At 38.0% G+C, this 11527-nt stretch overlaps 2 protein-coding genes across 3 annotated transcripts; one reads left to right on the top strand and one right to left on the bottom strand.

Moving 5' to 3' along the window:
• Positions 1-2557: 2557 nt before the first annotated feature.
• Positions 2558-8130, top strand: LOC112200098. 2 transcript variants are annotated; one of them, XR_002936156.2, is made up of 14 exons: positions 2558-2873; positions 3498-3588; positions 3729-3813; positions 3899-3968; positions 4310-4379; positions 4897-4966; positions 5265-5310; positions 5404-5653; positions 5741-5946; positions 6072-6146; positions 6779-6839; positions 6979-7143; positions 7534-7613; positions 7732-7765. XR_002936156.2 is itself a non-coding variant. In XM_024341116.2 (14 exons), the coding sequence occupies exons 1-14, from the start codon at positions 2737-2739 to the stop codon at positions 7808-7810; spliced, it is 1401 nt and encodes a 466-aa protein (XP_024196884.1). In that variant the 5' UTR covers positions 2561-2736; the 3' UTR covers positions 7811-8130. The 2 variants fall into 2 exon arrangements, 1 of the variants encoding a protein (XP_024196884.1); XM_024341116.2 differs by having other exon boundaries at positions 2561-2873; positions 6979-7059; positions 7732-8130.
• Positions 8131-8342: 212 nt separating this feature from the next.
• On the bottom strand, positions 8343-10931 carry LOC112199978 (leucoanthocyanidin reductase). The gene is made up of 5 exons (XM_024340977.2): positions 10722-10931; positions 10445-10585; positions 10123-10360; positions 8988-9191; positions 8343-8850 (listed from the first exon to the last, which is right to left on the bottom strand). Exons 1-5 carry the CDS (start codon positions 10929-10931, stop codon positions 8588-8590), a joined length of 1056 nt encoding a protein of 351 aa, XP_024196745.1. The 3' UTR covers positions 8343-8587.
• Between the last annotated feature and the right edge of the window lie 596 nt (positions 10932-11527).

The raw sequence follows: 11527 nt of genomic DNA, 5'->3' as shown, positions 1-11527 counted from the left end.
TTAAATCATTTCATTGGTTCAATTAGGCCTCATTTAGAATTACTTCGCTTTAAACAAAAAATCAGCAAAATTTTAGATTTTATTATATTTGGTAAATAAATAGAAAATAACCTTAATTAGGGTTCTTGACCAAAAGCCCTAAAATGAGCCAAAGTTATCCCACTTACCCCAGTAAAAGATTTTTATTCCCCCTAACCCAATTTGAAATGAAATAACAATTTTACCCTTAGTCTAATTAATGAATTACAACCACATCCCTTCTCTCCTCTCTCTCTCTCTCTCTCTCCTCGGTGCAATCGCCGGCGCCGGAGTCTCTCTCCTCATCACCGCCTGTGTTTTTGCTCGCTATGATTTTCTCTCCGTGTAGATTGCCGGCGTTTCTCTCTCTCCTCGTCTCCCCCTCGGTTTTGCTCGCTGTGATTTACTTTCGATGCAGATCGCCGACGCCAGATTCCTAGCCATGTGCTTCCTCCCCCGGCTCAGTCGTCGTGGGTGGCTCCGCTAAAAGCGCCAAAAATGTTGCAGAGCACCACTACCTTCTTCGGTTCTTCCCCACTTGTTCATATTCACCATCACAATCTCTGCACCCAACCACGATCTCTCCCTCTCTCCTCTCTCCTCCATCATTTTCCTGTCACCACATACAATCCCAGTGGCATCTAAATCAACCCACCCACAAAAAGGAGAAGCAATTTCAGCGACTCTGCGGCACTTGCGAGGTCGGTGGAAGCTTCCCAGATGAGGGATTGGGTGTCCAAGACAGGAATAGATCTGCCCACGAGAAATTGGACCAAGCCCAGATTGAAGCTCTTCTCAAAGGTGGAGAGCAAGTCACTTCTGTCCTTGAAGAAATGATCACCCTCGTAAGTTCTTACCTCTTTTTCCTCATTCATCTAAAGCCCAGTTCTGGAATTTTGATTATACATGAGACACACTGTATATGCCAGTTGTATGGAGTACGAATTTGTAATTATTTGCCTTGGATATATGAGGTGCCAGAGATGCATTCACACAAAGACCTATATGACAGTAATCATCCATTCTTGAAAATTACTCTAGCTTACCATCATAACTTTTTTTTTTTTTTTCAAGTAATGGGGCAGAAAGAAAGAAAGAAAAAAGTTTTGAATGTCTATTAGGGGGCAATAGACACCTCAATAGATGTCTATTGGCCTCCAATAGACGTCTATTGGGGGGCAATACATGGCTGATAGTCGTCTATTGGGAGGGCAATACATGGTTAATAGACGTCTATTGCCCCTTTATTGGGAGGCAATAGACGTCTATTGGGGGGCAATACATGGCTGATAGTCGTCTATTGGGGGGCAATACATGGCTGATAGTCGTCTATTGGGGGGCAATAGACATCTATTAGGGGGCAATAGACGTCGATTGGGGGCAAAAAAAACTTTCCGGTGGGTGGTAGCCGGTGATCGGAATCCGGCGGCCGGTGACCGGATTCCGGCGAAAATTAGCCGGATTCCGGCGAAAATTAGCCGGATTCCGCCGAAGTTGCCCGGAATCCGGCGGCCTGTGACCGGAATCCGGCTGCCGGTGATCGGACTCCGGCGAAGTCCCATATGGTTTCTCTCTCTTCCATTCTCTCTCTCTCTCTAAGTAACAAAGGTGAGGGTAAAATGGTATTAAAAAAATAATAATAAAAAAAAAAATATCTTAATGGGGTATTAGGGAAGACCTCCTTAGAGTGTTTTGGGTAAGAGGGAATTAAAAAAACTTAGTGGGGTAAGTGGGAAAAAAATCTCTAAAAATGGTGTAAATGGACAAAAACCCTTAATTAAAAGTTATATAAGTCACTGACAGTAGATTTTAGAAACAGCCTAGAGATTGCTTTTAGAAGTTGTTGTGGATCAAAACACACTCTATAGTTATTTTATGTACTTACAGCACTTTTAAAAATATTATTTACCTAACACGAAACTATTTTAATTCACAGCTGATTATTCTCATAACACAGCAACGACAGGTTTTTTTTAAAAGTCACAACAATTCCAAACTAGCCCTTAGTCAATTGAAAATTACAGAAGTTATATACAATAAATGTAGATTAATTTTTTAGTTATATTCTAGCTTGAAGCCATTATATTTTTTTATCCAGCTGATCTGTCTAATGCATCGATGCATTAATGTACTATATGCGAACTCTAAAAGTTGAAATATGAAAAAAATAAAAATGATCATAAATTTTCACTTGAAATACAAGAATATCCGAAATATGAAATTTCATTAGTTTGTTCACACAACGCTCATTAATTAGTTAAGCGAATCTTTAAAATTGTCATTCATCGTAATCCGAGACTCTGTCATTTCCAACGAAATCTCTAATGTTTTTGAGAGAGTCGCTTCCTAAAACTTTGTAAAACATAGATGGCGTGTGAAATAAATTTCCCCTAAAAGGCAAAATTGTCCTCGTATCTGATCAAAACAATCAAGAGGGTTGTTACTTGACAAATTTAACCAAACTCCTCGCCGCGGATTATACCAATAACCGGGGGCATTTCCGTCTAAAGAAACATGTCAATCAGGTGACTTGGCTTCTTGCGTGAAAATGAAGTCCAGAACAACAAATGAAGTCTCCTTCTTGTTCCTTGTCCTTCTCTTAAAAACCTCCGGCGACCCCTTCTTCTTCTTCAGTTCTTCCTCTTCTTGTTCCTTCACTGTTGACTGTGATTCATATTCGGGCCTCGATTTCCGTTCACCGGTGGTTTGGGGAAATTAATGTTGGTAGAGCGGAGAGGGATGACGTGGCGCTCCGTGGCCAAGTCCCTGCAAGCTCTTGTGGCCCATGCCCTGCTTTTCACATTCACCGTTTTCCTCGTCCTCCGCCTCCACCACGCCGTCCGCTACCACTGGTGGTGAGTAATTTTGTTTTATCTTTCTCTTGTTGCTTTTATCTGGTTTGCTTCGAAACTCATCAGCTTTTTACATTTCCGGCGACAGTTCTGTGCAATATTATATTATTCATGGTGCCTGCATGTTTCTGTAATTCTGTATTCTTGTGGGTTTGTTTTTCAAATTAGAATAGAGAATTTTGTGGTCTCTGCTTAGTGATAACATTGCAAGTGCATTTTTCAGTCGTGGGTGGTGGACATTTTTGGTGTTTTTGGTTAGATTCTATAATGCTTGCTGCTTCTAATTGTTAACTGCACTATATAATTTTTTTTTTTTTTTTGTGTTGGAGCCGCTTTGCAAGATAGTTCAATCTGGTTAATGTAATATTGAACTTTGCAAAACCAATTCCTCGGGTTTTTTGCTCTAGTTGTATTGGCAACGCTTGAGACCTCAAGAAAGCTGTATCATAACTTTGGTTTTAAGGGTGTTAAGAGTTACTGACATTTCTGCCATGAACCGTACCTTTTTCAGATAAAAGAGAATTCCCCCAAGATCGTATCTGGATTCACTTGCTTTATCTTCTAACAGCTGGTGTTTGCTGTATTTTTTTTCCCAATATGTAACAGTTTGTTGTCTTAATACGGCAGGATCATATTCTCCCCTCTGTGGCTTTTCCATGCAGTTGTAGCAAGAGGCAGATTCTCATTACCAGCTCCAGTGCCACCTAATGATCGTCACGTATGAGATTCCAACTTCTTTGTGTTTTGCCATATTTCTCATGTGAAAATATGATTATACTGCTGTAGTGGGCGATCCTAGTTCTTTATGTATTTTCAAACCACTTGACAGAAAAGTAAATGTTTACTTTCCATTGACAGTGGGCGCCACTTCATGCTGTCACGGCAACCCCCTTGCTCGTTGCGTTTGAACTACTGCTTTGTATATATCTAGAGAACAGATACGGTATGCAGGCAACAATCTTACTTTTTGATAAGTAGGTAAATGATTATCTTGCAATATCACTTATCAATACTTTAAATGTTTGCAGTTGTAAGCTTGAAGATTGTCTTTGTGCCATTGTTGGCATTTGAACTAGCAATTTTATTTGACAATGTCAGGTATTATTGTATTTCCATCAATTGGGCATTTCCCATATTATTTCTGCCATTCTGTAATTGTAAATGGATCTACTTCCACAGTTCCACCAAACTCCTTGGAGACATCCAAATTGTACATAAATGAATTATCAAGAATAATTTAAAATGAACTAGCTACATCTTCTTATAAAAGATTTCACAAAAAGTTTATCCATTACTTTTTCTATGGGCAATTCTTAACCTCCAGTCAAGCTGAAAATTCTTTTTAACTAATTTGTTTTAAAAGGCCAATGTAGTTGCCATTGTATTATTGAATGTTTAAATTATGTATAGGATGTGTAATTATTGTTTCTGTTGTATAGGATGTGTAAGGCTCTAATGCCTAGTGATGATGACACCATGAGTGATGATGTGATATGGGAAACTCTTCCTGTAAGTTTATCACTGTCTATTGTAGGACTGAGTTGGAAATATAGATTTCTTACTGTATTAACAATTGGCTTAAGTGGGTGCAAGTGATTAGTATGATTTGAAGTTTAGTGTCATTTATTTATTCTGTTCACCTAGGTGTTTGTGATAAGAGGATAGCAGACTTGCAGCTGTACAAGAAATTTCGTTGATTAGTTAAGCTTGGACGAAATCTAAAACCATAACAATATTGTTATTCTAAACACAAAATTATTTGGCATGATCAAGACGTGAATCTGTTATTTTCTATAAGAAATAATAATGATATTGATGATAATAATATTAATAATAAATCTGTTATCAAGAAAGAAGATCTGATGATGAAAATTAAAGTACCATTACTTTTTCAGTTAGTTGCAAAACTGGAAATTAATATTTTCCTTCTCTATATATTATTTTGTTATATTTACTCGAATTTTATGAATGGGAAGTTAGACTCCTTAATACTGTCCGTGCTGAATTACCAATCTTTGGCTTCCAGCACTTCTGGATTTCTATATCTATGGTCTTCCTTATTGCTGCCACAACATTCACTCTTCTAAAGATAAATGGTGAGTTCTAGTTTTGTACTGAATTACTTGTATTTGATGACATGTGTTGTTGTGTTGTAATGACATCCTTTCATCTCTCAGAAGTATTTCGTAGTGATGCAGTTTCCTTTTGTGATGTTTATAAATTAAAAACAGTCCACAAAAGTTTTCAAAAAATGGACCATAGTAAGCTTACATGAACAATGATCAATTTGTCAAGCATGCATATGCTTTCCTCATGCATTTCAGCCTTTAGTTAAAGAATAATGTTCATACAATCAGCTGTCCTTTCGCTTTAGTAACTTTATTTGACATGCAGGTGATATTTCTGCTCTAGGCTGGTGGGACTTATTTATAAACTTTGGGTACAATTATTTTTATGTTTACAAATAATTGTTCATTATTAATCTTTATTATTCTCTGTCTTAGCTTGTTGAAGTTTGTTTATCCTTCTACAGCATTGCACAGATGTTTGCCTTTCTTGTTTGCACGAAGTGGTATAACCCAGCAATTCACAGACATGCTCACTCTGGAGAAGCATGTTCATCTTCAGTGACCATAAGATATCTTGATTGGAATAGAGGCTTTGTAGTTTCTTCAGAAGAAGACCAAGAAGAGAGTGGAATATGCAGCCTGCAGGATATTGGTGGACATATTATGAAAATTCCTCTAATCACTTTCCAGATTCTGCTGTTTATGCGCTTAGAGGTATCTTAGGTGTTTGCAAAGCACTATTATTTTGATACTTTGGAATATTATCAACATGTCATTTTCTTAAGAAGATGTATCTTTCAGGGAACACCATCCGGTGCTAGTCAAATCTCAATTCCACTTCTTTTTGCTCCTCTTCTTTTACTGCAAGGAGCTGGTGTTTTATATGCTGCATATAGGTTGATAGAGAAAATTGTACTTTTAGTACGTAGTGGAGTTGTTTCTGAAAGATACTTGGTCATAACATCAAAAGTTCGTGATTATTTTGGGTTCCTGCGTCATGGTTCTAGGTAACTCTTCACTTTAGGGGAATTCAACATTCAAATTTATCTTTAGAGATTTGTAATGCAAACTCCAAACAAAATAGAAGTTCCTGTCCAGTCATTCTTATTGGTATAATGCATCCTTTTGACAGGCTTCTGGGTTGGTGGTCAATTGATGAAGGAAGTCGAGAGGAACAAGCTAGACTGTATTCTGCCGGAGCTTCAGGGTCTGTGTTTCCTGTACTCAGTACTTTCATTTACTTCATTATCTTCTGCAAATTTTAGGCAATCTTCTTCTGTGTCCTCTTGCTTTTTTATTGAAACAAGTCCTCATCAATGTAATTTCTTGATTGACGATCTATGGAACTGAAAAGGTTGTATAGACACCGCACCATGGTTCATTCTAGCGTCGGGAAAATACCAATGCTTGATTTGCAAATCATGCGATGCATGGCAATATGGCACACTTGATTGCAGGAAATATAAAATGTTTTATGCTTTGCTTAGTTCATATCTTGGTCTCTTATTGTGCATATGTGCTCAAGCATTTCAACAGATATGGGATGTTTCCATCTTGTATTTGTATGATGAATGTGGAAGTGTAATCATTTGAGGTAGTGATCTGCCAATGGGCAGCCCGTCAGAACTTCAAATCAGAGCCAAACATAGAATAGTCCTTGCCTCTTTATTGTTGCTCTATGTATTGGTTTCTATCACTTTCTAATGTGTGATTATTCATAGTTCTACCATTTTCTAGTAGTTGTTGCATATGTAGATGTTCCCTTGTGTGGATGTAGAGGGCTTATTGCAAAATAATAACAGATATCATTGCCAATATTTGCTTTCATCTTTTGTTCAGGTATAACACTTTCTCACCTGATGTAGTGAAGAAGATGCCTAGGTCGGACCTTGTTGAGGAGGTGAACACTCTATTTAATTTCTTGGGAATACTCTTGCCTCTTAGTTGAACCATTTGTCTTCATTACAGCATTGTTGATATTTGGTACATGTAATTAATGTTTATAATTTTCTTATATTATTTCTGTTTCCCTCTGTCAGATTTGGAAACTGCAAGCTGCACTTAGTGAGCAAACAGAAATCACGAAATTTAGCCAGCAGGAGTATGAAAGACTTCAGAATGTAATATGTCAGCTGACTTCTGGTCTTTGAATGTTGGTTTGTTAAGTTTCCGTAACAACTGATTTCAACTAAGCCAAGCCCTTGGTATGCATACAATTATTGAATTAGCTACCTGAGTTCCCCTTGTACTGCAAATCCTGAGCATAAATGCATCTACCCACTTTTCCTGTCACGAGCCATCCTTCTCTCTTACATCTGTAATAATCTTGTTCCTACATTTAGCAGTCTTTTCCTAAACTATTATTTTGGTTTTCAAGAATCAATAGGCTGAAGAAGTTCATTAGTCAAATGTCATTTAACTAAAAGGAGCCGGGGCCGTGGAGGCATTTGTGGGTTTTGAATATGAAATAGGCTGTACTATGTAGTTTTTCACTTTTTTGTTCTTGGTACAAGATAATGTATATTAATGTTTTGAATTTCCAATATTGCCCATCTTGCATAACAATTATTTGAACGATCCATTGAATCCGACAGGAAAAGATCCTATGCAGAGTATGCTTTGAAGAACAGATTAACATAGTCCTCCTTCCATGCAGGCATCATGTGCTTTGCAGGTAACTTCATCTACCCTTGCATTGTCATATTCTTTGACCATGCCTAAGCATTCTCAAGTAGGACTTATGGAGAACTGATTTGTAGCTGTCGCTAATCTTAATTCTAACTGCATTTCAGCTCTTGCTGTGAGAAGTGTAAAAAGTGCCCCATATGTCGGGTCTGTATTGAACAGAGACTCCCGATATATCATGTATAATTTCAAACAATTAAAGCAGGAAGAGCAGCAGCTCCAGAACTCCCAAGTTGTTGGTTGTGAATTTTGGTTGAATCCAGCAATTGAGTCTGCCTCCTTTTGTTCATGCTAGTGTGTTGTAGTTTCATACGGAAGAACTGTAAATTCTATACCCTTGTAGTCACCGACAACAGCGGTTCTGTCATTTGAAGTTTTTCTTGTTCATGTTCATGACACTGTTATATAGCCGTACAGTTACCCACCAGTCAACCACTGTCTTAAGTCAGGAATGTGGATTGGACTCTTCGAAATTTCAGAAGTATTGGTCTTCTTCAGTATATAAAGGCCATTCTCTTGTTTTCAGTAGAAAACTTCTTTGTTACAAGTTGAAGCCTTCGAAAAGTTTGGTAATCACAAGTGAAGGAAATTTGCAACTTAAAACGTATTTAAGATCTCGATTAGCTGGATAAAGTACTGTAGGCAGATTGCTTATTATACGCTACAACAATAATCTATACAAATTTTGGTAATCAAGTTGGGGTTTGAAGCTTGTGCAGAACATAAGAAGAGATGACTATTATAACATTATCATCAATTATTTCACATATTTGAGCATACTACTACATTGAATAACCAAACAATCATAAAAACAGCTGGATCATATTCACATGCAAATGAAATTCTCCAGTTTCCTTGCTTTTACCAAACAATGATATTAGCACATCTTCTTTGGAAGTAAACGTGGAATGCTAAACAAATTGTGGAACGAACTCTTGGGAGCATCAGGGAATAGAATGTTCTTCAGGCACAAGTTGCAGTGATTGCCATAGGTTCAACTCCAACCGCCGCCGTGTTCTTGGTGGCAATTTTATCAGTCTCTAGCGTCCCCCCAACTTTGACAAGAAAGTCATTGAAGCACTCATCCAAGGTCCTAAAAGATTCCTCAGGATATAGAGTGCCCACATCAATATCATTAGGACCTTCAATGGGGAAATTGGTTTGACAGCCTTTGATAAAGATATCATGAGTGAATGAGGCTACAATACTTTCTGGTATACGGTTCTCTGCAATTTTTCAAGATGAAATGTTGAGCAAATTAGTTAACAGCTTGAATTATTAGGTCGTCTTCGGTCAATATTGTACAAAAGTTAATACACTTGAATTATTATATATTATGCATGTAGAAAAAGATAAAATGGACCTGCAGCCATTGACAATAGGTCGTGTTCAGTTACAGTAACTCTCGGGAGGGTCCGACCAATTTTCTTCTCCCACAAAGAAGCAAGACCGTTGATATCATACAGATTGCTTGAGGGTCGAAAGTGAACATTTTTGTTTATGGCTCGGATGTCGTCCACCGTCTTCATGGTGAACTTTCCAATATCAGGACCGTCTACGAAGTAGGCTGTGCACCAAAAAAGCATGTCAATAAATTACCATCTTACTTCTTAGGGAAAGAAAAAAAAATGGGGCATCATTTTCACCCTAAATTCTTCAATTCATTCTCAACATGTGAATGTGAATGTGTCTGCAAAAGAGACGACAAATGATCCACAAGCCTGTTGAGTCAAAATGGTGGATTATACTAGTTTTAGATTGTGGCTAAAATGGTGGATTGTACTAGGTTTAGATGGTGGCTAAGTTCAATCTCCCTATCACTTGGACCACAAATGAAACAAATATGATATGTTTGTGTACTTTCCTTACCCCCACTCATCTGTTTCATGATTGCAACGAGAGCTTAAACCAATTATTCTAAATAGTGGAAATGTGTGTATAAATAGAGTCCCTATTGAGGTTTCAAGAGCCCTAATGTTTGATATTGTTTTTAATTTATAGTCTTTTTCGTATAAAAAAAAAACCAATTATTCTAGATAATCAACCATCACAACTCATCAACATATTAATGAGAATTTGTAATCTAAACATTTCTTATTTTGTCAAAGCTATGAAATGAAAAAGAAAAAAAGAAAAAATAGTAATAAAAAGCTGGACATGATCCGTTAGTTTGAATGTTTGATACCCAATAAAACATAGAGTAGGATTCTGATGCTTTGTCTGTATTGTTTATTTCTTTTACCTATACAATTCACATTATTAATCTGCAATGTCAAACGTGATTCTGAATTTTAATTTTTAAAAAGAAATTTATTGTTAAGAAACTAATCTCAGGTTCGGTTTTCCGAGGCTTTCACATTTTGAGCATGTGATAATCTCAGACCGAAAAACATTAAAATAATATTTATGAGGATTTTGTAACCTTCAAGGCGTGTGGTGGGCTTTGTTTAAGGAATATATCGGAAACGTACGACAGATGTGTGTGTATTGTATCATACCTTTGACCGTACCGTCACCGTAGATCTGGAACTGATCCAACGGCGGAACAACCTCTGAAGGATGCTTGTTGTCGTAGTAAGGCCAAGAAGCAATAGAATTGCAACAAATGTAGGTGTAAGGGACTCCAGTCTTCTCAATCGCACGCCTCACCTTGCGCTTCTCCAAGTACATCGTCAGACCCGGTTCCACCGGGTCGGCCCGGTCCACATCGTGCCCGAACTCCGACGGCAGAAACCTCTGCACCAAGAAACTAACGGTGGTCAATTTTTGTTTTCCGGTAAAAGAGAAACATACACATTGATTCGCAAAAACCAGATTTACCTTGACCGTTCCGACTGCAGCGATGGCTTCTATCAGGGTAATCTGGTCCAAAATTGTTGCACCACCCACGGCTGATATGATTATGTCGATCTCATGCTCTCTCAGCAGCTTCTCCATCAATGGCCTATCACTCATCACTCCCTGAAAAATTTAATCAGAAAGAAAAGAGAAAAAAAAAAAAAACGATCAGATAGAAATTAGTGTTGTTGGATGGTTCGAACTTGGTGACAGTCTTGCGTTTTAATGGAGTTCTTGCTAGGTATAATATAGTACGTACATGCAGGATGATGCCGCCTCTGTCTTTGAACGACTTGATGATGATGTCGGACTTGGGAGGGCGAGACGGGCCGGGTCGGACGAGGACGTAAGTAGGCAGGCCTGAGTCTAGGCTGGCTTCGGCGACGAACTTGCCGATGAAGCCGGTGGCGCCGATTATGAGGACTCGGCCACTCTTGGCAGCAGAGGCAATAGAAGGTGACACCGTCATGGCTTCTCCTGGAGGCCCTAAGTTGAAACAGAAGTCTTTCCTATTTATGAGGAAAAATTGGAATTCTTTTCCCGAAGCGGTAGCTAGAACGGTATAGCTCTTTGATTCGGCAGGATAAAGTGTGGAAGGTCGTTTATATAGGGGATTGGTAGATATACATATGCTCTAAAACGTTATTATATAAAGAGAGGAGAATGAGTACAAAACTGAATGCGTTGTTTGGTCAGATTAAACGAAACTTTAAGGACAGCATCAGAGACATGATCAGCTAACCAGTTTTGACGTGTAGCTATTCATGCATTGACTGTTAGCTAGCTTACTTAGCTCTAAAAGAAGCTCTAATTTGGTTGCTTGGTTCACCAACATAAGCGTATTGGAAACCTATTCATCTCTTTGCTTGTTGCCTTGTTGGTATGTAATTTCACCTCAACTTCTCATGATCAGCCATCTCTATGTGTGACCTTGCTAGCGGCTAACTAATATAGCCATATTGGGATTGTTTGATGTAATGATGAACAGAGAGGAGACTTTCATTTTGTATTAGGTTGTTGTGAATACTGATTATATAGTCAAATTAATTGTAAAAATTGAATATT

Source organism: Rosa chinensis, chromosome 4 (assembly GCF_002994745.2).
Source record: "Rosa chinensis cultivar Old Blush chromosome 4, RchiOBHm-V2, whole genome shotgun sequence".
NCBI lineage: Eukaryota > Viridiplantae > Streptophyta > Magnoliopsida > Rosales > Rosaceae > Rosa > Rosa chinensis.
This window is presented reverse-complemented; position numbering and strand designations above follow the sequence as displayed.

What these genes read in the sequence shown, in the direction of transcription:
- LOC112200098 (XM_024341116.2), top strand. Translation starts at nt 2,737, where the DNA reads ATGTTGGTAGAGCGGAGAGGGATGACGTGGCGCTCCGTGGCCAAGTCC. An exon ending in GCCGTCCGCTACCACTGGTG is followed by an intron (nt 2,874 to 3,497) that starts GTGAGTAATTTT and finishes TTAATACGGCAG; the next exon opens with GATCATATTCTCCCCTCTGT. An exon ending in GGTCGGACCTTGTTGAGGAG is followed by an intron (nt 6,840 to 6,978) that starts GTGAACACTCTA and finishes TCCCTCTGTCAG; the next exon opens with ATTTGGAAACTGCAAGCTGC.
- LOC112199978 (XM_024340977.2), bottom strand. Translation starts at nt 10,931, where the DNA reads ATGACGGTGTCACCTTCTATTGCCTCTGCTGCCAAGAGTGGCCGAGTC. An exon ending in GAGGCGGCATCATCCTGCAT is followed by an intron (nt 10,586 to 10,721) that starts GTACGTACTATA and finishes TAAATTTTTCAG; the next exon opens with GGAGTGATGAGTGATAGGCC. An exon ending in CCTATTGTCAATGGCTGCAG is followed by an intron (nt 8,851 to 8,987) that starts GTCCATTTTATC and finishes GAAAAATTGCAG; the next exon opens with AGAACCGTATACCAGAAAGT.